This window comes from Bufo gargarizans, unplaced genomic scaffold, assembly GCF_014858855.1.
Source record: "Bufo gargarizans isolate SCDJY-AF-19 unplaced genomic scaffold, ASM1485885v1 original_scaffold_1260_pilon, whole genome shotgun sequence".
Lineage (NCBI taxonomy): Eukaryota > Metazoa > Chordata > Amphibia > Anura > Bufonidae > Bufo > Bufo gargarizans.
In genome coordinates, this window is record NW_025334288.1 from 170,312 (window position 1) to 197,110 (window position 26,799).

A 26,799-nucleotide genomic window follows, 5' to 3' on the forward strand; every position below is an offset into this window, starting at 1 on the left:
TTTATACACCGCAGCCAATGTATGCAACAACCTCATCAGGTACGAAGAGCTGATTTCTCCGTTAGCAGGGGCAGAATAAATCATAAAGTACAGATAACTGATTAAAAGAACAAAAAAAAGTCAAAGCTCTCAGAAGTCCTCAGCTATCCAAAATCAGATGTGATTCTGGTGGTTTTGGACTATTTCCTTTTTTGCAACACACTATTAAAAAGGTCTATAGACTATCACATACATAATAGGAATAAGACACACAATTTAAAGAGTCCTGGTTTATTTATTTATTTTTCCCTTAAAGGGAACCTGTCACCGGGATTTTGTGTATAGAGTTGAGGACATGGGTTGCTAGATGGCCGCTAGCACATCCACAATACCCAGTCCCCATAGCTCTGTGTGCTTTTATTGTGTAAAAAAAAAAATTTGTTACATATGCAAATGAACCTGAGATGAGTCCTGTAAGTGAGATGAGTCAGGGACAGGACTCATCTCTGGGTAATTTGCATATGTATCAAATCGTTGAGTTTTTACACACTAAAAGCACACAGAGCTTTGGGGACTGGGTATTGCGGATGTGCTAGCAGCCATCTAGCAACCCATGTCCTCAGCTCTATACCCAAAATCCCGGTGACAGGTTCCCTTTAAATTAATTTCTGCCCATAAACTTTACAAAAGAAATATTAAAATAAGCATACTTTATACACTGGAAACGTGTCATTTTACAGGACTATAATTTATAAGGGAAATAAGATGGGCACTATTAACTCAAATATAAAATCTTTAAAAAGAACACAAACTTTGTGCCAAACATATTTCAGAATTACTAAATAATATTAAAACATTAAATGGGTTGTCCAGGTTCAAGAGGGAAGCGGTAAACCATCTTAATTAAAGAATGGGTAAGTATTTACATGACCGAACTTATCTATTCTATATTTAAGGTGGATCAAAGGCTTTGTCCAGCTTCCTCCTGAAGCCGGACAAGCCCTTTAACAGTAAAATAAACAGTCAAACTTACCCCATACCTCAGACTTTGTTGCAGCTGATGGTACAACAAAGTCTGTTCATTTTAAAAAGGGATCCAGTCACTAGGTTTAGAGTTTCAAACCTGCCCATATTAAACTGTCAGTTTTTGCATTGTTCTGTAAAAGAACTCCATTTCATTTGTCGCGCAAAGTAAAGTGACGAGAACCAATGCTTCTGGAGAGGAGTCCCAGACTATAATCTGGTAAACTACAAGTTATTTTACTACACAATGCAGAAACTCCCAGGTTTGACATTGGTAGGTTTAGAACGCTAAACTCCAGCTGCGTAACGACATGCTGTGGGTTTAGTGGTCCCAAACTAGTGACGGGTTCCTATCGGAGTAGATATCAAAGTCTCATTCTACAAGCTAGTCCATTTACTCATCATCTTCATCTTTTGCTGTGTAAATAGCCTGATTCCGCCGTTTAATCTTTATGCTGCCTCGTCCATTCTCATCACTTAACCTCTTGAGCTGTCTCTCGGGGTTCTTTCCTTCCCCTTCAGTCTGACTGCTCTCTGACCGTTCCATCTCATCATTGGTTGAATCCATAGCATCATCTGATGAGACAGCCATTGAATCAGGAACTACACGAATGTTAGAGAAGTTCACGGATAAGTCTGGAGTATGTTCTGGAGAAGGCTCCACAGACTGTACAGAGAGGTCTTCTTCATCCTCATCCTCCTCCAGAGTGATCTCGTCGGGGTTAATTGAAGACGAGAGGATGGAAGTGTCAGTGCTGTATTCACTAGGATCTTCCACAGAACCACTGCTGTCAACCTCATTATCTTCCGCTGTGTCAAACTCTCCACCGTCATTTCGGCGGACCTTGGCATTGATGTCGATAAGTCCAAAATGGGCACAGAACTCTGTTGTCTGTGGATTAACTACATGGGATGCTACCCTCTTATGCTGTGGATTGTTTGGGTTATAAAAGGGTAGAGTGACACAAAAGTTTAGTGGAATACTAAGGTCATTGCCCAGGTCTTCAAGGACTTCTTTTTTAGTTTGTTCAGTTGCGCTGTAATCCCATCTAGAATTGAACATATTAGAAAAAATGAATGTAATCCTAATTTTTCCAACTATGCAGTAGATCTGCATCTAGTATTAAAAGGGGCTGTTCGGACTGCAGATGACGATGACCTATCCTAAGGGTAGGTCATCAGTATCAGATTGGAAGGGGTCCCCCATTGATCAGCGGTTTGGGCAGCCACCAGCACCAGTAACTATACAATAGACAGACTGAAAACAAACAGCTCCAAACACTATAGTGTCTGTGCTGGGGTACTGCAGCTCATATTCCATTCAAATGAACCTGAGCTGCAGCATGCCAGCTCCAGACACTACACAGTATATGGCGATGGATGGTTTGACTGTATAGCCTTTAGCACTGCAGCTGCCCAAAACAGCTGAACAGTGGGGATACAGTTGTCAGAACCCCACTGATCTGATATTGATGACCTATCCTGAAGATAGGCCATCATTATATGTACCCTAGACAGTTCCTTTACAGGTTGCTAATTAATGTATGTAAAGTCTGCATAAAATATAAGGAACAGCATGCTCCATGTGTACCGCATATAGGAGCACCTATCCAATACGGTTCTGGATAGGTCATCAATGGGAATGAGCGTATCGACTTTGGGTGAAACATCCGAAGTCGTTTCACATAAACCTTTGCTAGAATACAGTACGAAGCGAGCGCTCCGTACAGTATTAGAATGTATTAGCTGAGATGAGCCAAAGTTATTACTTCAAAGTCTCACGAGACTTAGGATGACTTCAAAAATGAATTTCTACTGCTAAAAACCTTTTCCCGAACCCTGGTTCGGTTCTAAGGTACCACTTATAACTTCGGCTCACCTGAGTATTCTAACGAAGTTTTATGCAAATCGACTCATCCCTAGTCATAAATATCAGTTCGGCGGGGGTGCCGGATGTCAGACCCCTGCAGATCTGATATTGATGACCTATCCAGAAACGCATTGGATAGGTCATCAATACGTGCAGTCTCCCTTCTCTTCCTGTCACTGCTGTACATCTATGGGACAGCAGCAGTGAACAGGAAGGGCAGGGTGCCAGGTAGGATAGGTCATCATCAATATTAAAAAGCCCAGCCAACCTCTTTAAACTGATGCAAAAAATGAAACACTTTATGATGATCCAGAGGCATATCACAGGTACGGCAGTACCACAGGTGGAGGTCCAACTGCTGCCAATTGCTAGAACAAAGAGGCGCAGTTCCAAGAAGAAGCCATGCCACTTCACCTGTCAGATCAGCTTCTCCCAGTAGATCACTATGGTGCCTATCGTCTATAATGGTTCAACCATTGGGCCACCGGACAAAGCCAAGCTGAGGTGCCACAGCTTTGCTCCAGTGATTGGTGGGGATCTCACATGTTGGATCTCCACCACTTAGACACTCATGGCATATGGCAATATGCCACCAATGCCTGTCCTAAGACAACTTCTTTAAAGATTATTTTAGTTAGTTATAGGTTTTCAACAGTACTGGACAAATCCTGGGTTTTCTGCAAATCATGTATACAATAAAGATGAAAACAACCTATAGACTGTAAAGTTTACCTGCTGTGCAGACCATTGTTCTCCGGCATATTCCATGTTTGGGACGTAATGTTCAGAAGGTCTTTAGTTTCTTTTAGAACAGACAGCCATTCTAGGTCATATTCTAGTTGATCTGGTTTACTCGGATCATGCTCCACTTCTATAATCTGGGGGGGGGGGGGGGGGAAACAACAACAAAACACTTCCATGAGCTTCACATCTTTATAACACAAATTACAATGATAAGATATGACAAGCCAATCAAGACAACTGTAAACCATTCTCACCTGGAGAAATTCTCGACGTGGTAGACATTTATCAAGTGCCAAGAACTTTGTTGCTTTAGGTAAATTGTCACCTTCTTTATTCTGTAAAATTAAACATAACTGGTCAAATATCACGGAATAAGATCTACTGGGTTCAGCTTACATGTACTAACAACTAAATTTAGGACCTAGTCTACACAGTGTCTGGTAGTTGCGCAACACAAGTTGCACTACTACATTGCACCCATTGCTACAGTCTACAGAAATGCCCAACCTGCGACCCTCCAGCAGTTGCAAAACTACAACTCTCAGCATACCCTAATAGCTGTAGGCTGTCAAGGCATGCTAGTAGTTACAGTTTTGCAACAGCTGGAGGGCCACAGGTTGGACATCCCTGGTCTAAAAATAAGTCAATACTTCCCCTCTTCTCCCAGCGCTGCGTTCCACTCTTTCCCAGGGCCAACATCGTGTTCTTGACTGCAGCAGTGACGCTCCTTGCACACAGGTCACTATGTAGCCAATCACTGGCCGTCACCACTGAAGCCAGTGACTTGCTGCAGTGATGAGCTGTGTACACGGAATGTCAGTGTTGCAGCCAGCAAACTAGCAGCAGGGAAGAATGGAGCACGTGAGGAAGCAGTGGAGAAATGTTGAGTATTCATTCTTTTGTATTTTAGACTGTTTAAACTGTTTACAGGAGCTACCCGAGTTTCTATTTAAGTCTACTTTCACACTCGCGTTTTGGCTTTCCGTTTGCGAGATCCGTTCAGGGCTCTCACAAGCGGTCCAAAACGGATCAATCTGCATTCTAATGTATTCTAAATGGAAAAGGATCCGCTCAGAATGAATCAGTTCAGTCTCCATTGCGCTTTGTAGACAGACACCAAAATGCTGCTTGCAGCGTTTGGTGTCTGTCTGATGAAACTGAGCCAAACTGATCCGTCCTGGCACACAATGTAAGTTATTGAGGACGGATCCGTTTTCGCTGACACAATAGAAAACGGATCCGTCCTCCACTGACTTTCAATGGTGTTCAAGACGGATCCGTCTTGGCTATGTTAAAGATAATACAAACAGATCCGTTTTGAACGGATGCATACCGTTGTATTATCTGAACTGATCCGTCTGTGCAGATCCCTGACTGCTCTGCACAAAACGCGAGTGTGAAAGTAGCCTAACTCTGACAATCCCTTTAAAGGCCTCATGTAAATGACCATATTTTTCATCCATGTGCTTTTTTTTTTGCGCATAGCACACTGACCTATTAAAAGGCCATGCAGACATTCGGATTTTTGCAGATACATGTAGCTACGCAAATTATAGCACATGTACTGCTGCAGTCCACAGTAAAAAGGAGACTAGAACAATGCGGACTGCGCATGCAAGAAAACTGTATTTTGAGGACTGACATATGGACATGGTTTTGTGCATGAGGCCCAGTCTTGAGATGGAAACAAACCGTATCATAAAGGTTGAAATCAACAATTGAGATCAATTACAGATTTAGACACAATAAAAGCGATTTCTCTTCTTACTGGATGTTGCATAAAAGCAGCAAACTTGACGTGGAGATGAGCAGAAAACCAGTATGATGGCTGGAGGTGGTGGAGGAGCTCGCTGGCTGCCGGGCTGCCGAGGGTGTTGTTCTCTACCTCTTGTTTGAAGAACTCCTTTTTCTTCAAGAGCTGTTTCTTATTCCCATAGTGATAGATACTTCGTGGCCAGTCGTGAGACAGAAACACATCCATTGGCTCTTTTAGCTGCAAGCATAAGATCATAACGTAAGAAATAGTTCCTGGGTTACATACTTTGTAGGTGTACTAGCTATACGGAGTAAAGATTCACATGACGGGGCCTCAAGTGGATGAGACACTAAAACTGACAAGTTTCTTTCTTGACAAAGCATACCTGTCTCACGACAGATTTGTGTTAAAATTGAGGCTATATGATGGATTTCAGGGGTGTGGTAAACTGCTGCAGTGGCTTCGGTCCTGCTGGCGTAGCATTAATGGGGTTCTCTGGGCCTGTGCTGAAAAAGCCTCTTTCTGCTGACCTGTGGAGAGAAAACCCTTCCGTCGCTTCCCTAGCTGGGATCAAGTGACCACCTGACTGGCTTTGGGCTCTTCCTCTGACGTTGCGACCAGATGTGCTCCTCTTTTGCACATCCGATATCAGAGGAAGAGCCTACAATCAGTTGACTAGTCACATGATCCCAAGCGGGAGTGTGGAATCGGCTGGGCGGCAGAACGGTAAGTACTGCATAAAGTGTCTTCTCTCCACAGGTACAGGCCCAGAGAACCCCTTTAAGCTCGTAAAAGAAACACAGATACCGTAAATCTAACATTTTGGACTTCCTTTGTCAAAACAGCTGCCCATTAAGCAGCAAAAGATACAGATGAACATTATACTAATTATCACATTGTTTCCTTGTAATTTACACTGATGACCTATTCATAGGATAGGCAATCAATGTATAAAGGGTGTTTAGCAAAACAAGAGATCCACTGTGCTGCTGAATCCATATTGATTGAGTTGATTGAGTTTCCCAATGGCTGTATTGGTGCCAGTAACACACAGATGGCCTGTGATCATCAACGTATAGGCCGGGAATAGCCCTTTGACATCTTGTAGCGTTTAGCTTGGAAATGGGAAGGGAGAATAGCAGTACCTGCTTAAGTTTAAAGACCTCTATGTTCCTCACATGATATGCACTTCTAATTGTATCTTTGGTGTATGGAGGGTGTTCAAAATGACCTAAAGAAATGGCACAGGAGAAATGCTGTTATCTTAGTGTATGGACTGTACACAAACGATGCATGCTACACATCAGTCTATGGAAAGCAAAAGTAGTGCGAGCCACAGCACTATACACGTCAAATAAAGGAGTACTGGCCGCATAAACCAATAGTGTGGATCTTTCCACAATCCCATGACGATTACATAAGAAAACCAGTTTTACATGTCTTATGTAGCTATAATAAATCAATTCCTGGAATATCGGCTAGCTCTGGGACATGTCTATTGATCTCTGTGAAGGAAGAAGGAATTAAGTGTACAATATCTCAAACTCTAATGCAGAATACAGCTGAACAATCTACTCAGCCCATGGATAAATATCTATAGGTGTAGGCCTTATCTACCCATGTCTGCACCCTGTCTAGCATAGCAGGAGCCACCCCACTCAGAGGGGGCTCTCATGCAAAGGATACCCTTCTAACCCTTTGACTCTCATGATGCATGTAAAATGCTCTTGAGAATAAAAAGGTTAATGAGGTCTTACAGTCACCAGGTCAATTCATATGAATAAATGTTAACATACCTTTTCTATAATCGTGGGATTTAAAAATTCCAGAAATTCCACCAATTCTCACCCCTCGATAGTTCACAACACCAGCATATCCTGGGGAGAAAAAAAAATTAAGCTGCAATGTAAATGATAAACATTGAAGTAGGCTGCGTTCACATTGGCATCGATTATTCTGTTGAGGAATCAAATAAGAAATTGACCCATTTTAATCCCCATTTGTTTTTCATGTTGAAGTCAATGAATGACGGATAGAAAGAGAAAGCGTTTGTATCAGTTATTGAATCACTTAATGGATCTTTTATTCTGTTCCTATGACGGAACAGAATAATGGAAAAGTCAATGGAGCAGCTCACCCCAGGTCCTGTTCAGCGCAGGAGACAAGGAGATGCCGGCCTTGCGATCAAGTGGACTAAGGTGAGTTCAATTTATTTTATTTTTTTAACCCCTCTAGCGCTGTTTTACTATGCATTCTGTATTCAGAATGCTATTATTTTCCCTTATAACCATGTTAAAAGGGAAAATAATACAATCTTCAGAACATCAATCCCAAGCCCGAACTTCTGTGAAGAAGTTCGGGTTTGGGTACCAAACATGCGCGATTTTTCTCACGCGAGTGCAACGCATGACAATGTTTTGCACTCGCGCGGGAAAATCACGCATTTTCCCGCAACACACCCGTCTCTTATCCGGGCAAAAAAACTAAGGCCCCTTTCACATGAGCGTGACGGATTAGATCCGGATGCGTTCAGTGAAACTCGCACTATTTTGCAAGCAAGTTCAGTGAGTTTTGTCTGCGATTGCGTTCAGTTTTTTCCGCGCGGGTGCAATGCGTTTTGATGCGTTTTTCACGCGCGTGATAAAAAACTGAAGGTTTACAAACAACATCTCTAAGCAACCATCAGTGAAAAACGCATCGCACCCGCACTTGCTTGCAGATGCAATACGTTTTTCACACAGCCCCATTCACTTCTTTGGAGCCAGGACTGCGTGAAAAACGCAGAATATAGAACATGCTGCGATTTTCACGCAACGCAGAACTGATGCGTGAAAAAACAACGCTCATGTGCACAGACACATTGAAATGAATGGGTCCGGATTCAGTGCTGGTGCTATGTGTTCACATCACGCATTGCACCCGTGCGGAAAACTCGCTCGTGTGAAAGGGGCCTAATACACCCTTATGTCCCTTTACAGGGTATGTCTCTACACACTGACAAAAAAAAAAAAAAACCTGCTCCAGAATTATCTCAAATTGAAAACATTAATGTATTGAAACAGACATGTCAGGATAGATTGAGTCCATTTTAAGTTTTTGGGGGGATAATTAACATTGATAGCATAATATGATGTGCAAACAAAGTTTGCTCAATATGGATTCAGCCTCCAGGATTTCCACACCAACTTAGGCCTCATGCACACGGCCGTTGTTTTGGTCCGCATCCGAGCCGCAGTTTTGGCGGCTCGGATGCGGACCCATTCACTTCAATGGGGCCACAAAAGAAGCGGACAGCACTCTGTGTGCTGTCCGCATCCGTTGCTCTGTCCCGTGGTACGCAAAAAAAAAATATATATAACCTCTCATATTCTTGTCGGCGTTTTGCAGACAAGAATAGGCAGCATATTAATGGCTGTCCGTGCCGTTCCACAAATTGTGGAACGCAAAACACACAACGGTCGCGTGCATGAGGCCTTAAGCAGTCTTATTGCGTTTTCTCCAAACACCAATGACCCTGGCACCGCCGTCACTTCCATTTTAGCTGTCCGCGAGTTTGCTAGTGGTCATAAACAGATTATATATCCCATACATACATATGCATTTAAGAGGATTTCACAGCACCAGGACCCCAAATGTTTCTACTGAAACAAACCTTATTCTCTTTATTACATTACAAATGTACCAAGGGATTAAAAGGGGTATTCTGGGGGCGTGGCCTGGACGTCTACAGAGATGGCGGCGTGATCCCTGAGCTCCGCTGCTCCTGCTTCTAACTTGGGCCAATTCCGCTTACAGCGGCGCGTCACATGGGGAAGAAGTTGCCCCTAAAGAAGCCCACTACACACCCGTCCTCCCGAGGGGAAAGAACCCTGGATGCTTACCTCACCCGCGGCTCTCAGCTCCCGTCTTCCCAGTGCGGCCTTCTCCAGCGTCTCGTCACAGGCGCCATTACAGCTCCGGCGGCTCCCGCCTTCACTACCACGGCAGGTGAGCGCAGCGGCGTAATAGCAGGGGAGTCCTCTCTTTGCCCCCTGGCTGCAGATTTTGTGCCGATTCGGCCCACCGGTACTACTAACCTGTGCCTGGAGTCCCCTGGCTGGTTACAGGGTTCCCAATTTACAGCCTCTAATATGCCGCCCAAAACGGCTCCTAAACAGGCCAGGCAGCCTGCGGCTACACCGGCACGCCGCCGAGAGTGGGGAGACGGCCCTGATACTGAGGCGGACACAGCCTCGGTCCCTTTGCATCCCCCTGGGGAACTAAATGTGTGGGGCCAGCATGCAGTCTCTGGGGATGAGAATGGCGATGATCCCCCCTGCGCTTCCCAGGATATGAAGTCTCTGCAGCAGGCTCTGCAGCAGATGCCCACAAAAGAGGATTTTAAAGTAATGGTGGCTGGGGTGCATGATGCCTTTAAAGCAGAAATTTCCTCTTTAAGAATGGACTTTCAACAAGTGTCTGCTCGTGTGGATCAGATTGAAACGGAGCATGATGACACCAGGCGTTATGTGTCTAAGCTACAGTCTATTATAGCCACTCAATCCCAAGCTATTAAAGAGAATACTAATCATCTGGAGGATCTAGACAATAGAGGACGCCGTAATAATATACGGGTGAGGGGTTTGCAAGAATCAGACTCTGATGAGGACCTGGACATTATATTGAACGAACTCTTTAATTTGATTTTGGCGCCCCAAACACCGCTGGCCATCAAGCTTGATAGGGCTCACAGAGCGCTTAGGCCGAAAAACACTACGTCACAGCCACGAGATGTGATTTGCTGCCTGCATGACTTCCGCCTGAAGGAATCCATTATGGCCAAAGCGCGCGCTTTACGTACGATCTCTTTTAAAGGCTCAAGCGTTCACCTATACCAGGACTTATCTTGGCTGACTTTACAGAAAAGGAGAAATCTTCAACCTCTCTTAGCATGTTTGAAAGATCTCAAAATCCCATACCGTTGGGGCTTTCCCTTTGCTTTAATTGCTACGAAAAATGGCAAATCCTCAGTATTGCGCACACACGCGGACTTATCCCGTTTCTGTTCTTCTTTGGGCCTTAACACGCCGGCCCTTGATGACTGGGAGATTCCGGACCCTCCCTCAGCTCCGGCCCCATCATGGCACACAGTCCAGCGGAAGAGAAACCGACCTCCATCCCAAACGAGTTCATCTGGGTCCCCCCATCGTGACGCGCCTCCTTGAACGTTTTTTTTTAGGGGGTCTGACCCCCTCTGAGGCCTTCAATTGGCTGTTCTGAGCAGCAGCTCTAAGAGTTAACGTAATTGTTTTTCAGTGCATTGTTTATCTCTTTATCTTTTTGACCTGATCTGTCTCAGGTGTCCCCTGAGCTATTGTTACAGCCACGCCTGTTATGGCGTCCAGTCAGGTCCCTACCGACGGGACTCTATTTGTTGCCCTCTCTCTTTCCCTCACTCTGATTTTTGAGGTGGGACAGACGCGGGCTTTTTTTTTCACTTTAGCCCATGTTATCTTGAGTCCTGACTGGGTGGTCACACCCATTGTTCAGAATTCTATATCCTGTTTATTGTTGTATATGTTGTCCTTTGTCTTCCCTTCTCCCCTCCTGTCTCTCCCCCCTAGGTTCCTTAATGATGTTACACTGAGACGAGTTTCAGTAAATGGAGGAAGATGCCCACTGCAGGGTCCTTCTCTGGTCATTGGCAAGTATTGTTCTACCACATACACTCATGATTAAGTGCATTTCCTTGAATGTTAAGGGTCTCAACTCTATTGCAAAAAGACGTCTGGCTCTCACTGAATGTAAATCTCAGAAAGCAGACGTTGTTTTCATGCAGGAGACGCATTTTGACAGAGAGGGCTCCTTTAAGTTTGCGGCCCGATCTTACCCACGAATATATTCAGCCACTGCTGACACAGACTGCTGGGACTGCTATTCTTTTATCTACTACCTGTCCTATACAAGTTGAATCCACACGGGTTGATAGCCACGGTAGATATATAATACTTCAGGCCTCCCTCCACGGTGCCCCTCTCATCTTATGTAATATTTATGCCCCAAATTCGAATCAGATCCCATTCCTGAAGACGGTCTTTAGAGAACTAGAGGATTTTCTGCCAGCAGCGCTTGTTATAGGTGGAGATTTTAATGTCGCTTTTTCTGAGCACTGGGATAGGCTGCCTTCAGGAAACACGCCACCGTCTAGGGCCCAACGGAAAATATCACGTCTCTTTAGAAAGCTCATCAGACAATATGCTCTGTATGATCTGTGGAGGGTTAATCATCCCTCGGCTAGGACGTATTCATTTTACTCCCACCCCCACAGAACTCATACTCGTATAGACTATTTCTTTGGGAATACTCCTGCCCTTAGAATGATGACAGATGCTGAGGTAGGCAATATTACGTGGTCAGACCACGCGCCGATCTCTGTCACGTTTAATCCTGGGGGTGCCCGCCCTAGGATATGCCACTGGCGGCTTAATGAATCTCTATTGACTAAATTGCCAACTAGGCAGGAGTTAGGAAGTTCCCTGGAGGAATACTTTGCGTTTAACCAGCCCTCGGCCCCGTCTACAGCTATATTGTGGGAAGCGCATAAAGCCGTTTTTAGAGGCAAATGTATTAGCGTCAGCACCAGATTAAAAAGGGATTATAATCTCCGCTATAATAACACCCTTGACCAGCTAAAACAGTTAGAAGCCCGTCTGGGATCTCATCGCTCCTGTCACTTGCTAAGGCGTATAGTACTCCTCCGAGTTCGATTACGTGAGATGGCCTTTGAAAAAACGGGTAAACTCCTACTATATTCGCGACAACGGTTCTACATGTGGGGGAACAAATCACACACTATCTTGGCCCGTCAGTTGCGGGATTCAACCGCGGCTACTACCCCAATGTCCCTGAGAAAGAGCAATGGAGACATGATATATGACCCCAAAGCGATACTCGACCAATTTCAGAAATACTATGCTTCTTTATACTCCCTTACACCACAGACACCCTCCGACCCAGCTGATCGCCAGACACTATTTAACTCTTTCCTAGCTCACAGTAGTATACCCAAATTATCATCAGAGGCAAGGTCTGCGCTTAATGCCCAGATCACAGCTGAAGAAATTCAGGGGGTGATCTCCCAGTTACCTAATGGCAAGTCGCCTGGGCCAGATGGGTTACCCTATTCTTACTACAAAACTTTTTCATCTCTTCTCATACCCCATTTGTGTACGCTGTTTAACTCATTCTTACAAGGTACAGCTATACCAGAAACTATGCTACATTCCCATATAACCCTTATTCCGAAGCCGGGAAAGGACCCCTTAGATTGCGCAAACTACCGCCCTATTGCTCTTCTAAACTCTGATCTGAAGATATTCACCAAGCTGTTGGCAGACCGGTTGGCGCGTTGGCTCCCGCAACTGATACACTCAGATCAGATGGGCTTTGTAAGAGGTCGCCAGGGTGGAGATAATACGAGAAAACTTATCAATTTAGTAGATATTGTCAATAGGCAACATCAACAAGCATTACTATTGAGCCTGGACGCTGAAAAAGCGCTTGACCGCTTAAGTTGGCCGTTTATGTTTTCTACCTTGCAAGCTTTTGGTTTTTCGGGTCCCTTTCTCTCAGCCCTCCGTTCACTATATAGCCGTCCTACAGCGACAATTAAATTGCCATATGCAAATTCAGCTCCTTTCCCGATAAAAAACGGCACCAGGCAGGGATGTCCGCTCTCCCCTCTCCTGTTTGTGCTTTGTATTGAACCCTTAGCTACGGCGGTCAGATCCCACCCAGACATTCATGGAATCATGGTCAACCGAGTTGAATATAAAATATCACTATTTGCAGACGATGTTCTACTTACTCTATCAGACCTACATATTACCCTGCCCAATTTATTTGGTTTGTTAACACTGTATAGTCGGCTTTCCGGATATAAGATTAACTCCTCGAAAACAGAAGCTCTTCCCTTGAATGTGCCGGCAGACGTTCTAGCTACATTACGATCTAATTATCACTTTCGATGGCAAGATGCTGCCCTGCGTGATTTGGGGGTTAATTTGGCGGCAACGTATTCTTCCATATATACTCATAATTTTCCTGCCCTTTTTCAGGAACTTAAGCGTCAAATGGCTAAATGGATGTCTCTTCCCATATCCATGTTCGGCCGCATAGCGGCAGTTAAAAACGAGATTTTTGTATAACTTACCAGTAAAATCTCTTTCTCGCTCTTTCCTTGGGGGACACAGAAGACCTTGGGTATAGCTCATCTCCATAGGAGGCGTGACACTAAGTGAAGACTGTTAAGCCCCTCCTCCACAGCTATACCCTCAGCCTGGAGAGAGAGACTGCCAGTTGCGTGTCCAAGTAGTGAAAAAAGGCAAAGTCCAAAAGTGGAACCAACAAGCCAACTACCCAACGGGTAAAACAAACTCGGAAACCGTGTAAGGAAAAAACAAGAATGGGTGGGTGCTGTGTCCCCCAAGGAAAGAGCGAGAAAGAGATTTTACTGGTAAGTTATACAAAAATCTCGTTTTCTCGCCCAGTTTCCTTGGGGGACACAGAAGACCTTGGGACGTTCAATAGCAGTCCAAGAGGGGAGGGACCACAGCACCAAGACGAAGCACCCGAAGGAATCAAGAAACCACCGCCTGCAGACCAGGCGGCCCAAGGCAGCATACGCCTCGCACAAATGAATGGCCGAAACCTAACGCCTCCGCCCCAGGAGGCACCGACCGCTCTGGTGAAATGAACGGTGACACCGAAAGCAGAACCCTGCCATTGGTGCGATAACCACAGCAAAGGCCACTCTGAGAAAGCGGAGGAAGCCACCCTGGAGGCCATCAACCTTTGCACTGACCTCCTGGAAACACAAGAGACCGAACGCCGACCAGAGTCGGAGATCTCCAAGCAAACAACTGCAAGGCCCCACAACCTCCAAACGATAAGCGACCGTTCCCGGCGATGGGAGGAAAAGGACGAAAGCCTCGTTGACAAGAAGGCAGATACCACCGTCAGAAGGAAGGAAGGGACAGGACGGAGAACAGCCCCGTCCTGGAAAAGGACAGAAGGCACAGAACACGAAGGGCCGCCAATCAGGCACCCGTCAGACATGATGACAACAGAAACACAACTGTACAGGACAGAAGGAGTAGGGAGAACTTCCGCAACGGCTCCAAGGGAAAGATTGGAGCGCCGAGAGTTCAGTATGTAGGTCCCAGGGTGGAACCAGGAAACGAGAAGGAGGAACCAAAGAGCCACTCTGTGGAAGAAGGTCATGACAAGGCCCAGGAAACGCTGGAAGGGGAAGGACAGCGCCGACACTTGACACTTCAAGTAACAGAGTCCCAGTCCCAGGGTCAGGCTGGACTAGAGAAAGACAGAACCAAGGGCGAGAAAGGCAGAGTGGGGGAATGCCCCGCTACCCACAAAACCCCAGGTAAGAACCCTAAGTCCGACAACCAAACCTGGATTAAGCAGTCGGGAGCGAACACTAGCGTGCTCGCAGGAATCACCCAGCAAGCGGGAGAAAACCCAAAGCGATCAGGCGCAGACCAGCAACACGGCCGAAGGATCGGAAACCACGGTCCTGTCGGCCCCCGAACAACACAGCCCCGCATCCAACCGGCGTGGGGGAGCAGAAGGACAGACGGAAGAACCCAGAAGGGTCTGCCCAGCATCAGACAGACGCCCAGACAAGACAGGCCAAATCTAAGTCGATGTAGCCACCAAAGAAGGAGTTCTACAGCCCCGTGTGGGAGATCCAAGGACAATCTTGACCGAAGGGCAGTCCTCCCAAGTCACCGAGAAAGTAAGTCCCACAGGACCATACGCCCAGACGGAAAAGCAATCTGCACCCAGTGGGAGGACAAAACGCGGTAGGCCCGGCAAACAGCTAGCACTACCAGCGAGAACGAGGGAGATGGTACGAGACCGCAAGTAACACCGGAACCATCCAATTGAACAACCATGCTCACCCCAGAGGAGGGGGGGGCAACGACGGAACAGCCTCTGAGGCCTGGCCGGGGCAGAAGCCACATTGGAGCGACAAACCCAGAGCAGAAGCCCAAAAACCGAGCCGGCGAGGAAAGGCAGAGTCGAATCCCCTCTACTCTGTGAGACGACCTGCACACCGCCTCGCAGCAGGCGAATACCCTGAAGAAACCAAAGTGGAGGTCCCCAGGACCTGGATAATCAAGCACCCAAGAAGAGTTGGGCGATCTACCCGAGAGGAGCAGTGTGAACCTGGTAGCAACAGACTGGAGCGAAAAGGGCGCCAATAGGAAGGACCCACACCACACTGCATCCGAGAGGAGGAAATGGTAGTAGGCAAGGTAGTCCCGCCAGAGCCAACGTAGAGGTCGAGCGGCACTGCAGACAACACTCTCGACCCCGACCGGTTGCGTAGGGAAACAATGTCACGAGATGACGAATGGGTACGCATCAAGGAACCCCGAACACTCCCCAGGTGGAAAGGCCAACGAACATGGTGGGTGCCGACAACAACGGGACCACACCGGAGAATGGGTACCACTCAGCTCAGTGCAGTAGCGAGCCAGCAGAGCTCGTCTACGTATATACAAGATATACAGCTGTGAATACATTGAGCATTCATTGTTGCGTGTTGGACAACAACACCTTAGGCTCACAAGTGGACAGAAGATCTCCACAGAGAAGAGTGCAAAGCTTGCGACAAGCAACCCCACCCCAGAGAGAAAAACGTATGTCGCAGGAAGAAGGGAGGCATACGTACTAGCAACCCTGCAGGCAGCGAGAAGGCCAACCCACCCACGGGAGGAGAAGGCATACACGGCCCAAACAACGCACAGAGCGCACAGCCACAGCGTCCCACAGTATCCACGGAAGTGTAAAGTGCAACCTGAAAAGGAGCTATGCACAAGACCAGCACCGGCATGCGAAGGAACGCAAGTAGCCCGCCCGGAAAAAAAGGGGGGAAAGGTACCTGGCAACTCTGATGGCAAGAGTGCAAAGGCCCTGAAAAGGGGGGGCATGCACCTGATTATCCTAGCATTAAATGATTGTGCAATAATCCACCCAACACCGAATTTCGTGAGAGTGCAACTACTCCGCCCAAGAAAGGGGAACGTACAGTACAGCATACACAAGGACAGCCGTGAATCTCGTGAGCGTACAAAATTTCGCCCATGGAATGAGAAGTGGTCATGCACAAGGCCAGCACCATTTCTAAAGGGAGTGCAAGCAGCGCACCCCTGTTAGAGCCATGCTCACGGCCCGCAACGTATTTGGTGAAAGTGCAGTGATCCTCCCAAAAAGGGGGAGGGGTGCACATGGCATCCCAGGAGAGCGCGAGCATCCGCCATGGATGGGGGTCATGCACCTGGCCGGCAACGTGCTGGCACAATGACACCCAGTCAGTGAAAGTGCATGAATGTCGCCTGAGGAGAGGAGGCATGGCCACGCCGGCAGCAATCCAGCGAGAGTGCGGAACACCGCCCACGGAAGGGGGCCATGCATATAGCCGGCAAGCACCCAACCATGGAAGAGGGTCAGGCACGTGGCCAGCAACCTACCGCGAGAGAAGCCAGTAAGAGTGTATGTATGCCTCCTGAGAGAAGGAGGCATGCCCAAGGCCGGCAGCAAAAACCAATAAGAGTGCAGCATTCCGCTTATGAAAGGGAGTCATGCACATGGCCAGCAGTAAATCCAGTAAGAGTGCAGTGTTCCGCTTATGGAAGGGGGACGTGCACATGGCCAGCACCGCATCTGGCGAGAATTTGGAATTCCTCCTATAGAAGGGTTTCATACACATGGCCGACAGCGAACCCAGTGAGTGCAGCGTTCCGCCTAAGAAGGGGGTTACACACATGGCCGGCAGGGAATCCAGTGAGAGTGCCGCGTTCCCCTAAGGAGGGGGGTCGTGCACATGGCCAGCACCGAATCCGGTGAGAGTGCAATTATTCCGCCCCAGAAGGGGGTCATGCACCTGTCCAGCATTAAATCCAGTGAGTGCAGCGTTCCCCCAAGGAAGGGGGGTGTCGTGCCATGGTCAGCACCGATCCGGTGAATGTAGTATTCCACCTATAGAAGGGGGCTATGCACATGGCCAGCCTGCGGCCAGAGAGCGCAGAATTCCACTGAGGCAGGGGTTCATGCCCATGGCCAGCACCATACTGGAAGGTGACGCCCTGCCATAGAACGGGCGGAAGAGGGGCGCCTACACTCGGCTAGCGCCGTATCCCGGGAGATGGCAAGGGTCCGCCTAAAAAGGAGACTTGCAGCCGGCCAGCACCACAGTCGGGGAGCGCGACATGTCGCCTACGGAAGGGGGGCACAGCATGCAGCCAGCACTACTGTATCATGCTGCAGCGTCCTGCGCAGCCATTCCGTTATTTAGTAACTCCGCCATGGAAGTCCTCTTTTTTTTTTTTTTTTTTAAAACACAGCCACTCTTGAGGCAAGAAAAGGGGCCCCATACAGGGACACAGCCTTGTACAGGCTTATTAGGAAGCCCACCAGAACATAGAGGGGGTCCTCCAGATGGGAGCCGGCCCTTGGAGACGGCCGGCACCCAACAGGTTAACAAAGATCCGACCAGGGGGGGGGCGGCGCTGCGATCCCCTGGGGGGCGGGGGACGTGCGGGCGGGAAGAATTCGCGCCGCGAGACGTTCCCGCCCCCTCCAACCGAGGCCGGGATGTTGCGGCCTAGTAGGTCCCAAAGCAGGGGCCTAGAGTTTTGCGGCGCCCGGCCGGCCAAGAGGCAGCGACGGCGAGCCGAGACCTGGAGGGAGCCGGCTGACCCATGTACCAACGGCCGCGGGTGCCCACCCCGCGGGCCGGCAGAGGCAGAGGCCCGGAACAGCAGGCCAAAGCCTGGGTCAAAGATTGCGGCACCCGGCCGACCCGATGCATCAGCAGTCGGCCGGGGCCTGTCGGAGCATCGCGTTCCACATGCAGGCCGCGAGGTCCTGCGTCCGGCAGCGTCTGGAGCGGCCCTTTGGCCCTAGCACACCGGTAAGGAGGGAGACCCTGGAGTCCAGCACTGCGCCCCCTGCCCCAATGGACAGGCCCCCGTAGAGGAGAGACAGGGGCATCTAGCGCCGGCCCCCTGTACTGAACTGCGACCGGCAAGGGGGAGAGTCGGCATAACCCCTGTGTTAGGGGCAGCTAGGAGCAGGTCTCTGGCTCTATTTCCTCCACAGCAATGCCATGCTCACCCCTGTGCAATCCCCTATGGAGGGGCATTGTATTGTCGCCCTGCGGTCACCAGTATAGTGGTGGTGTGGGGCTATAAAATTATTAGGCAACAGCTAGAAATGAGCGACAGCCCAGGAGTCAGAAACATGGCTGTTCACCTACGGCACCAGGGGTCAGCGTAGGTCCAGCCGGGACCAGCATGGGAGTCCAGCACGCAGGAGGCCAGGGAGGGGGACGTAGGGCTGGAGAAGCCTCTCTCTTACCACAGCCGTCTTCACCCTCCGTCCGTTCCAGCAGGGTCGCCCCTTCAGCTACTGGCACCGTAGTGGCAGGACGCTGGAGAGGGACTTGGCGTGCGTGCGGGCGACCCTTGCGCTGGCGGGATGCAGGGGAGCTGGGCTGCCCTGGTCCACCTTGCCTTCTGTGGGGGAGGCAGCAGTGCGGAGACCGGCACTGGCGCAGCTCAACCCCGGGAGAAACAGAGAGGTCTAGTGCGTCTCTGTTGTCCCTGATGATCTGGAACAAAAAGAAAAGAAAAAAGTAAAAATCAAAAATTTAAACAAGGAGAAAAGAGCCCTGCAGAGCAGGGAGTGTCTTGCCTCCTTGGACACTAAGCAAAAACTGGCAGTCTCTCTCTCCAGGCTGAGGGTATAGCTGTGGAGGAGGGGCTTAACAGTCTTCACTTAGTGTCACGCCTCCTATGGAGATGAGCTATACCCAAGGTCTTCTGTGTCCCCCAAGGAAACTGGGCGAGAAATGTCTATTTTGCCGAAATTACTCTACCTATTTGAGACCCTCCCGGTCCATGTACCAGGGACGGAACTTCGAGCATTGCAAGCTGGGATATTTAAATTCATATGGAATGGGAAGAGACACAGGATAGCTAGTAGTACCCTTATGGCCCTGAAGTCTCATGGTGGATTGGCGGTCCCAGATGTAGCCAAATATTATTGGGCCACGCATCTTAGACGATTGCCAGCATGGTCTAAACTCTATGCTTACTCCAGGTGGGTGGAAATTGAAAAATTGTGGATTGCTCCGATACACCCTAACTCTTTGTTGTGGTCCCCAATTCCTCAAGCTCAATTACCGGATTTACTAGGTCCAATGCTACATACATACAAAATATGGCAATATTGTAAACACCGTTTCTCTCTGGTTTCTGAGAAATCCTCCATGACATCTTTTCTGTTTACGCCGCTTTTCAATGCTGGGTCAGAGGTGTCCTTTTTTAAACCTTGGTTTGCCAAGAAAATGTTTAGGTTTGCAGATATGATTGATTATAGGACGCTGCAATTACTGTCTTTAGATGAACTTCGAAGTTCTAGATCACTTACGGAAGTCACTAGGTATCAATACTTGCAAATCCAACATTTGTTTACTACGTTGTTCCACTCAAGACAAGTATCTATCCCCACGTCTTTTGAGAAGATGTGTAAGCTCTCAGAGTCTACTAAGGGTCTTATATCCGAAATATATGTGCTTCTCTCCTCCCCGGCCTCTCTTGCATCAATCCGTCATTCGTATATGTCTAAATGGGAGTCCCTCCTGCACCGTTCCATTTCAGTAGAGGATTGGAGGATAATCTGGCAGAGGGCTGCGATGACATCTACTTGTGCCATTTATAGAGAGAACACTTATAAAATAATGATGTTCTGGTATCACACTCCACAGTTGTTACATAAGTTTAACCATGACATTTCGGATTGCTGTTGGAGATGCAACACGGAGGAGGGTTCACACATTCACATCTTCTGGGAATGCCAGATTCTAGCCCCATTCTGGACTATGGTACAGGAAATCCTGTATAGTCTGTTTGAGGTGAGGTTCCCCTTAGATCCTTATATATATCTGCTGAATATCCCACACATACCTCTGAAGAAACACCTATTAAAGTTAATGTTATACGTCTTGACTGCAGCTAGGCGTTTGTTAGCAAGATTTTGGAAAAGGACGGATTGCCCAACACGAACTGACCTCATACATAGTGTATTGGAAGTTAGACGCTTCGAGCACATGTCGGCTACACTGCTTGCCTCGGTAGATAAATTTGACCAAGTCTGGAAGCAATGGGACATGGTGTTTGATGTCTCAACTGACTGAGCTTTCACCTTACTCCCTTCATCCTAATCCTAATGTGTCTTGTCTTGTCATTCCCCACTGTACGTCTATATCTTTATTACATTACATTTTGTATAACTTTGCATAGTTAATGCGAATACAGTCGCTTTGTTACTATAATAGCCTATAGACACTTCTTATAGTACATACTCATTCATGACTATGGTATATGTATTTTTTCTGTCTTATTCAATGTAAAGGTATGTCATTTTTCTACTCAATTACCATTGATTCTTTTTCTGTACCATAAGTAATGTACTCTGAAGTCATGTTCTTTCATGTGTACGTGTTTATTTTTGGAAAAAATGTCAATAAAAAGACAATTGATAAAAAAAGGGGTATTCTGGTTATAAGTTACCCGCCAACCACAGGATAAGGAATTACTACTATGTCCATGGACACCTGTCCTCTGGGGCTGCAGCCAATCACCAGAACCGATTGGACTGGCATTTGCACTTCTGCTCCATTATCTGGGACTGACATAACCAAGTGCTGCACTCCTGTCAGTCCCATAGGCTGTGAATGGAGTGGTAGTGTGCATAATTGACCACCACTTTATTTAGACAGGCGGTCCCTGTCCTTGTGATCAGCGGGGGTCCAAGTTGTTCAGGAGCTATCCCCCCGAATGCCCCTTTAAGCACCGATTTAAGAATTAGTGTAAAATGCTATACTTACCCAGGTAGTATATATTTGGTGCAACCCAGCCACCATAGGGCAGTTCCTGGAGGTAATTTGAAGCCTCATGATTCCCTCCAATGAAGATGGTAAGTATTGGAGCTTGTTTCTCGCCAGAATAATACCTACAAAATAACATTCATATTAAAAAGCTCAGCATTACTTAGGTTAATTTACAGTATTCACTGTAGCACATAACACAGTTCTGTATGCAGGCTGTGGAGTCACTCATCGGTCCCTGCCCACCATCCCCTTCCCAAACATACACACAATCCAAAGGCTGTCAGACTGAACAGGACCGCCCACCGGACTCCTAAGCATGGGCAGAGCAGGAACTTCCACCAAGTAGTAGTAAGTTGAACTGAACTCTTTACCACCAAACTAAACACCAATTTACTCAGCTCCTGTTCTATAACATGATGTCTGCAGTTTAGACTGCTTCTGCGTGGTAACAGGGCCTCTTCAACAGGACACAACTTTTCCATTCAAAATGTATGTCATGGATTTCCTTAAGGAGCTTTTACATGGACCAATATATCAAGCAATTATCGGGAACAAACTAAATGCCTGATCATCACTAGAGATGAGAGCTGCATTTACATGCTGCAATCAGCTCCACTATGTGGAGACAAGGGATCTCTTGCCCCATAATAAAAAAAATTAAAAATAGATATAGAGATATATCTATATATCTCTGTATCATTGGTCACTGTCTAGACAGCGCGATCTGCTGCACAGGAACAATGATTTTTAGTGCAGGCAGAACAACGCGATCACCTGCTGAAGGAGCGTTTGTTTCCCTTTGACAAAGGCCAATTATCGAGAACCAGCCTTTATACAAAAGGTCCATGCCCAATGATCATCAGCTTCTGATCGGCGGGGGTCCGACACCCGGGACCCCCGCCGATCAGCAGTTTGAGAAGGCAGTGGCGCTCCAGCAGTGCCGCGGCCTTATCACTGTTTACCGCCGGCCCACTGACGTCACGACTAGTATCAACTAGCGTGGGTGCGGCTAAGTTCCATTCAAGTGAACAGAGCTTAGCCGCGCCCGCGCTAGTTGATACTAGTCGTGACGTCAGTAGGCCGGCGGTAAACAGTGAGAAGGGCGCGGCACTGCTGGAGCGCCGCTGCCTTCTGAAACAGCTGATCGGCGGGGGTCCCGGGTGTCGGACCCACGTCGATCAGAAGCTGATGATCTATCCAGACGATAGATCATCGGTTAAATGAAAGTGCAGAACCCCTTTAAGTAGGTGATATAGCCTTACTTGTAAAAAGACTGCATCTGGCGGTATTTGGGAGGCACAGCCATACATTTCATGTCCCCTTCATTCCTAACTGCTTGAAAGTCTCCACAGCAGAGCAGGAGGTCTACTTTAGTGTTCTCTCTCTTCTCCAGGAACTGGATAGTCTCGTAGATCTTATCGAGCTCCCCATGGCAGCAACCCTCGACAGCAATCTTCATGGTTGTTCAGTTAGAATACAGAGCAAAGATCTTACACGGCCATCTGAACAAACACAGGGAGAAGGTAAATTATATGACATATTTTCGATAAACCAACATGTCATGTGTGGAACCATAATCATCAACTTCACCATAATCATGAACCACACATAATATACAAAAAAAAAAGTATTTATTATTAAATACATCCAAATAGCATACAAACAATCAATATACATTAGTAAAAGCGATGCAAGTAAGGCCTCATGCACACGGCCGTGTTCCGCGGCCAAGAGCGGACCGCGGAAACCCAGCCGGGATTCCTGCTGACAGCATGAGAGCACGGCATCATTGGTTGCTATGACGCCGTGCGCTTCATGCAGCCGCTCCTGTACAGTAATACACTAGTATAGTGTATTACTGTACAGCAGCGGCTGCATGAAGCGCACGGCGTCATAGCAACCAATGACGCCGTGCATTCATGCTGTCAGCAGGAATCCCGGCCAGGTTTCCGCGGTCCGCCCTCGGCCGCGGAACACGGCCGTGTGCATGAGGACTAAGTGCTATGAACTATTATCCCCCGGGAAAGGGGTAGCATCCATTACATATATGGAACACCTAACCACTTCATATGCATCGTAATCATCAGTCCGATATTAATATATTGGTATGTTCAAAGGTGGAGGTGTAACATTAATAGTAGCATATTGCCTGATATTATAAAATGCTAAATATAATGTCTCCTATCATGAGCTGCAAAACATGGCTGGGATATACAATCAAACCTCAATCCTTTCAAAGAGTCGGCTCTAAAACCAATGTGCAGCTCAAGGTATAGACAGATCAAATAGGCATAGTCAAATGCATACTAACCCATTGTAAAAATCCATGAACTAAACACCCCAGCATAAATGAATAGAGCAGATTTTCAAAAGCAGGAATTTGGAGTTTTCAGTACTACATCAGGTTAGGACTGAGAAAATGCAGCATTGCAAGGCTAGAATTGAAATTATTTTCAAGCCCAGAAAGCTGACAAAGATGGAAAATACATGCCCCCCCCCCTTCCCCGTATGATCTTATATGAGAAACAAACTTACATTAAAGGGCATCTGTCAGCAGATTTGTACCTATGAAACTGGCTGACCTGTTACATGTGCGCTTGGCAGCTGAAGACATCTGTGTTGGTCCCATGTTCATATGTGCCCGCATTGCTGAGAAATATGATGTTTTAATATATGCAAATGAGCCTCTAGGAGCAAAGGGGGTGTTGTCGTTACTCCTAGAGGCTCAGCTTTCTCTGCAACTGCTGCATCTCTGCACTTTGACAGGACCAGCACAATTATGCTTTGTCACATAATTCAAAGTTGAGAGGGTACAGCGGTTGCAGAGAGAGCAGAGACTCTAGGAGTAACGACAACGCCCCCATTGCTCCTCTAAGCTCATTTGCATATATTAAAATATTTTCTCAGCAATGCTGCCAAGCGCACATATAACAGATCAGCCAGTGTCATGGGTACAAATCTCCTGACAGATGCCCTTTAAAGGATCACTGCTTTTTCAAAAAAAAAAAAACGTTTTCAACAACATAGCAAAGCATGAAGTTTTTTTTGTTTTGTTTTTTTAACAGTGGGGGTCTGAGTGCCGAGGAGTGAGAAGTGTACCAAGCTCACTCACCTATTTTTGGAAGTCTCAAAGATGAATGGGATAGCCCACAGCACATGAACTGCCACTACTCCATTCATCTCTATGGGAGTGCTGGAAACAGCCGAGCTAGAGCTCAGCTGCTTTCGGGACTCCCATGGCTGTGAATAGAGGGTGGCTGCGCTCGCGCTCCATCACTTCGGGCACCCTGTTCTGGAGACAGGAGTGGGACCTGCACCTATCTGACGTTGATGGCATATCCTAGAGATATGGGAACGCGCCTTTAACAGGGTTGGCCCATGAACAGCATCACCTCTATATAACATCAGATCATTGGACAGGCACAGGGCCCGCTGTGTGTATACTGCACCACTGCTCCATTCTACACTCTATTGGATTGCTGGGTGTCCCATAGACAGTGAATGAGCAGTAGTCACACATGCTGACTACTGCTACACTCTTAAAGGAGACCCCCATTCCTGTGATCAGCAGAGGAGCCAGGAGGCTAAACCCACCGATCATACATTTACCCCACCGATCATACATTTACCCCCCCCCCCCCCCCCATCTCTGCCCCACATCATGAGAGGCGATCAGAATCAGAACATAAGGAAACTAGTCGGACGAAACGTCTTCAAGATATAAATACCAGATAGAACGATCTCATCAATCGCTGGGCTGACATGTGTGGACACCCTAACAATCCCCCCACAGAAGTAAGGCTACAGGGCGCGCATGAGCGGGATGGAACCTGCATTCCTCTTACCTGATCTCCAGCGCGATCACTCCTAAGTACTGACATCCACAGGGCGCATGCGCGTTTTTTTTTTTACGAAACAGGAAGTTGTTGAACGTGCGCGATGACGTCACGTGGAAGGCGTGCTTTTTCCTTGGTTGTCGTTGAACGCGTGTTTTCCGTTCGACGTATTCTAGTGATTGTACACCGTGCTCGGCCAGGAAATAGCCATGACTGCTGTATACAGTAACAAGCAAAATATGGCCCTAAATGGAGCCGTTTTGATGTCACGTGATCGAAGGCGAGCACTGATCACATGACAGCTTTACGTACGTGGAACGCACGGCTGACACGCAAAAGAAGGAAGTATGACTTCCGGGGAGTTTAGCGCATGCGCAATTGCTGGCAATACAGCTGTCCCTGGTACCTGATAGACCAGCGTTCCTGTGTACCTATCCACAGTAAGTGACGTATGGCTGTGGGGGGCTGTGCAGGTGCAGCCGGGGATTGAGTGTATTTATAGTGGGGGAGCTTTGCTGGCAGGGAAAACATAGAATGCTACGATGCTGGCATATTAGGCAGAGGAGGATGTGATGAGGCTTGTAATATGTCCCACTATGAGCCTGGGAGAGAATGACATCTTGCTGTGTGGTTGCTGGCAGCTGTTGTTCTCTGTTATCAGCTATCACAGGTGTTGTGTTTTTGGGTGTCCAGAAATAAACCGTCTGCCCCCAGGTAAAATCTCCTTTTCCGGCTTTCTTACCCTTGAAGACGTTCTGCTTCTCTGCTCATTATTTATTAATGGTTTGATTGAGGCACAGCTGCTGACCTGGGGCATGTAGTACCGTACGCGGCATAGCCCAACGCCACTTTTCAGTTTGGGAACATGATGTAATTTTGGTAATTAAGTCCCGCAGTTTGCTAGAGGTTAACAGTAGGGATGAGTGAACTTGTGCTTTCAAGTTTGGCGTTCAAGGTTTGGGTTATGAATTCTGTTATGGATTCCGTTACCACCATTATGGTCTGTGGTAGCGGAATCCATAACTGAATGCTTAGATAACCTAAAACTTGTACGCCGAACTTAAAAGCACAAGTTCACTCAACACTGTACCTAATGGATGCTGGCCATACACATTAGATAACCTACCGCTTTCAGAGGGACTTGCAGGCCACGTGTATGGAGATCTCCTGACTCTCCACTGAGGGCAGATAAGGATCGGGCAGTTGGATTTCAACATGCCTGATCCTTTTGTTCTAAGGGAGGTAAACCACCAGAGTTGTCTAACAACAGTCTCCCCTCTCAAGACACATGCGTGCTTGGAATGAGCATGTGTATTTTCAGCCCATGGGTCCGCACATGATCCACAAAAAATGCGGATCAAGAAATGCGGTCCTGTGAATGGTACCTTAGGTGTAGCACTCAACAGTGACCACTAACCAGTGGATGGGACCTTCTTATGGATATGTCCACCATTTTGTTGCCAATGCTGTCGTAAACCGCTGAACGGTGTGGCTGTTAAACCCTCTCCAGTCTGATACTGGTGAACTACCCTGAGGTCCTCAACTCGAGGAGCAGGAACAGTACAAGTCAACGTAACCCCAAGCTATTTTCTCTCTATCAAATGAAACTTTTGGTTTTGCTGTGTACCTATGG

General features: G+C 47.5%; 2 protein-coding genes across 3 annotated transcripts in view; one reads left to right on the forward strand and one right to left on the reverse strand.

Moving 5' to 3' along the window:
- Window positions 1–595: 595 nt before the first annotated feature.
- Window positions 596–25,264, reverse strand: DBR1 (debranching RNA lariats 1). Of its 2 annotated transcripts, none has more exons than XM_044273868.1 (9): window positions 25,176–25,264; window positions 22,593–22,832; window positions 21,328–21,452; window positions 7,169–7,249; window positions 6,518–6,603; window positions 5,385–5,609; window positions 3,871–3,951; window positions 3,605–3,750; window positions 596–2,051 (listed from the first exon to the last, which is right to left on the reverse strand). In XM_044273868.1, the coding sequence occupies exons 2-9, from the start codon at window positions 22,787–22,789 to the stop codon at window positions 1,397–1,399; spliced, it is 1,596 nt and encodes a 531-aa protein (XP_044129803.1). In that variant the 5' UTR covers window positions 22,790–22,832; window positions 25,176–25,264; the 3' UTR covers window positions 596–1,396. The 2 variants fall into 2 exon arrangements, with proteins under 2 accessions (XP_044129803.1, XP_044129804.1); XM_044273869.1 differs by lacking the exon at window positions 25,176–25,264 and adding an exon at window positions 25,059–25,081.
- A 100-nt stretch (window positions 25,265–25,364) lies between these two features.
- The window catches only part of LOC122923145 (vacuolar protein sorting-associated protein 8 homolog), a 110,360-nt gene continuing 108,925 nt past the window's right edge, over window positions 25,365–26,799 (forward strand). The window contains exon 1 of the mRNA XM_044273870.1: window positions 25,365–25,606. Within this exon, the coding sequence (XP_044129805.1) occupies window positions 25,537–25,606 (70 nt within the window). The 5' untranslated portion in view covers window positions 25,365–25,536. The remainder of the gene's footprint in view (window positions 25,607–26,799) is intronic.

What these genes read in the sequence shown, in the direction of transcription:
- DBR1 (XM_044273868.1), bottom strand. Translation starts at nt 22,789, where the DNA reads ATGAAGATTGCTGTCGAGGGTTGCTGCCATGGGGAGCTCGATAAGATC. An exon ending in CAGATGCAGTCTTTTTACAA is followed by an intron (nt 21,453 to 22,592) that starts GTAAGGCTATAT and finishes GTTATTTTGTAG; the next exon opens with GTATTATTCTGGCGAGAAAC. An exon ending in AACAATGGTCTGCACAGCAG is followed by an intron (nt 2,052 to 3,604) that starts GTAAACTTTACA and finishes GTTCAATTCTAG; the next exon opens with ATGGGATTACAGCGCAACTG.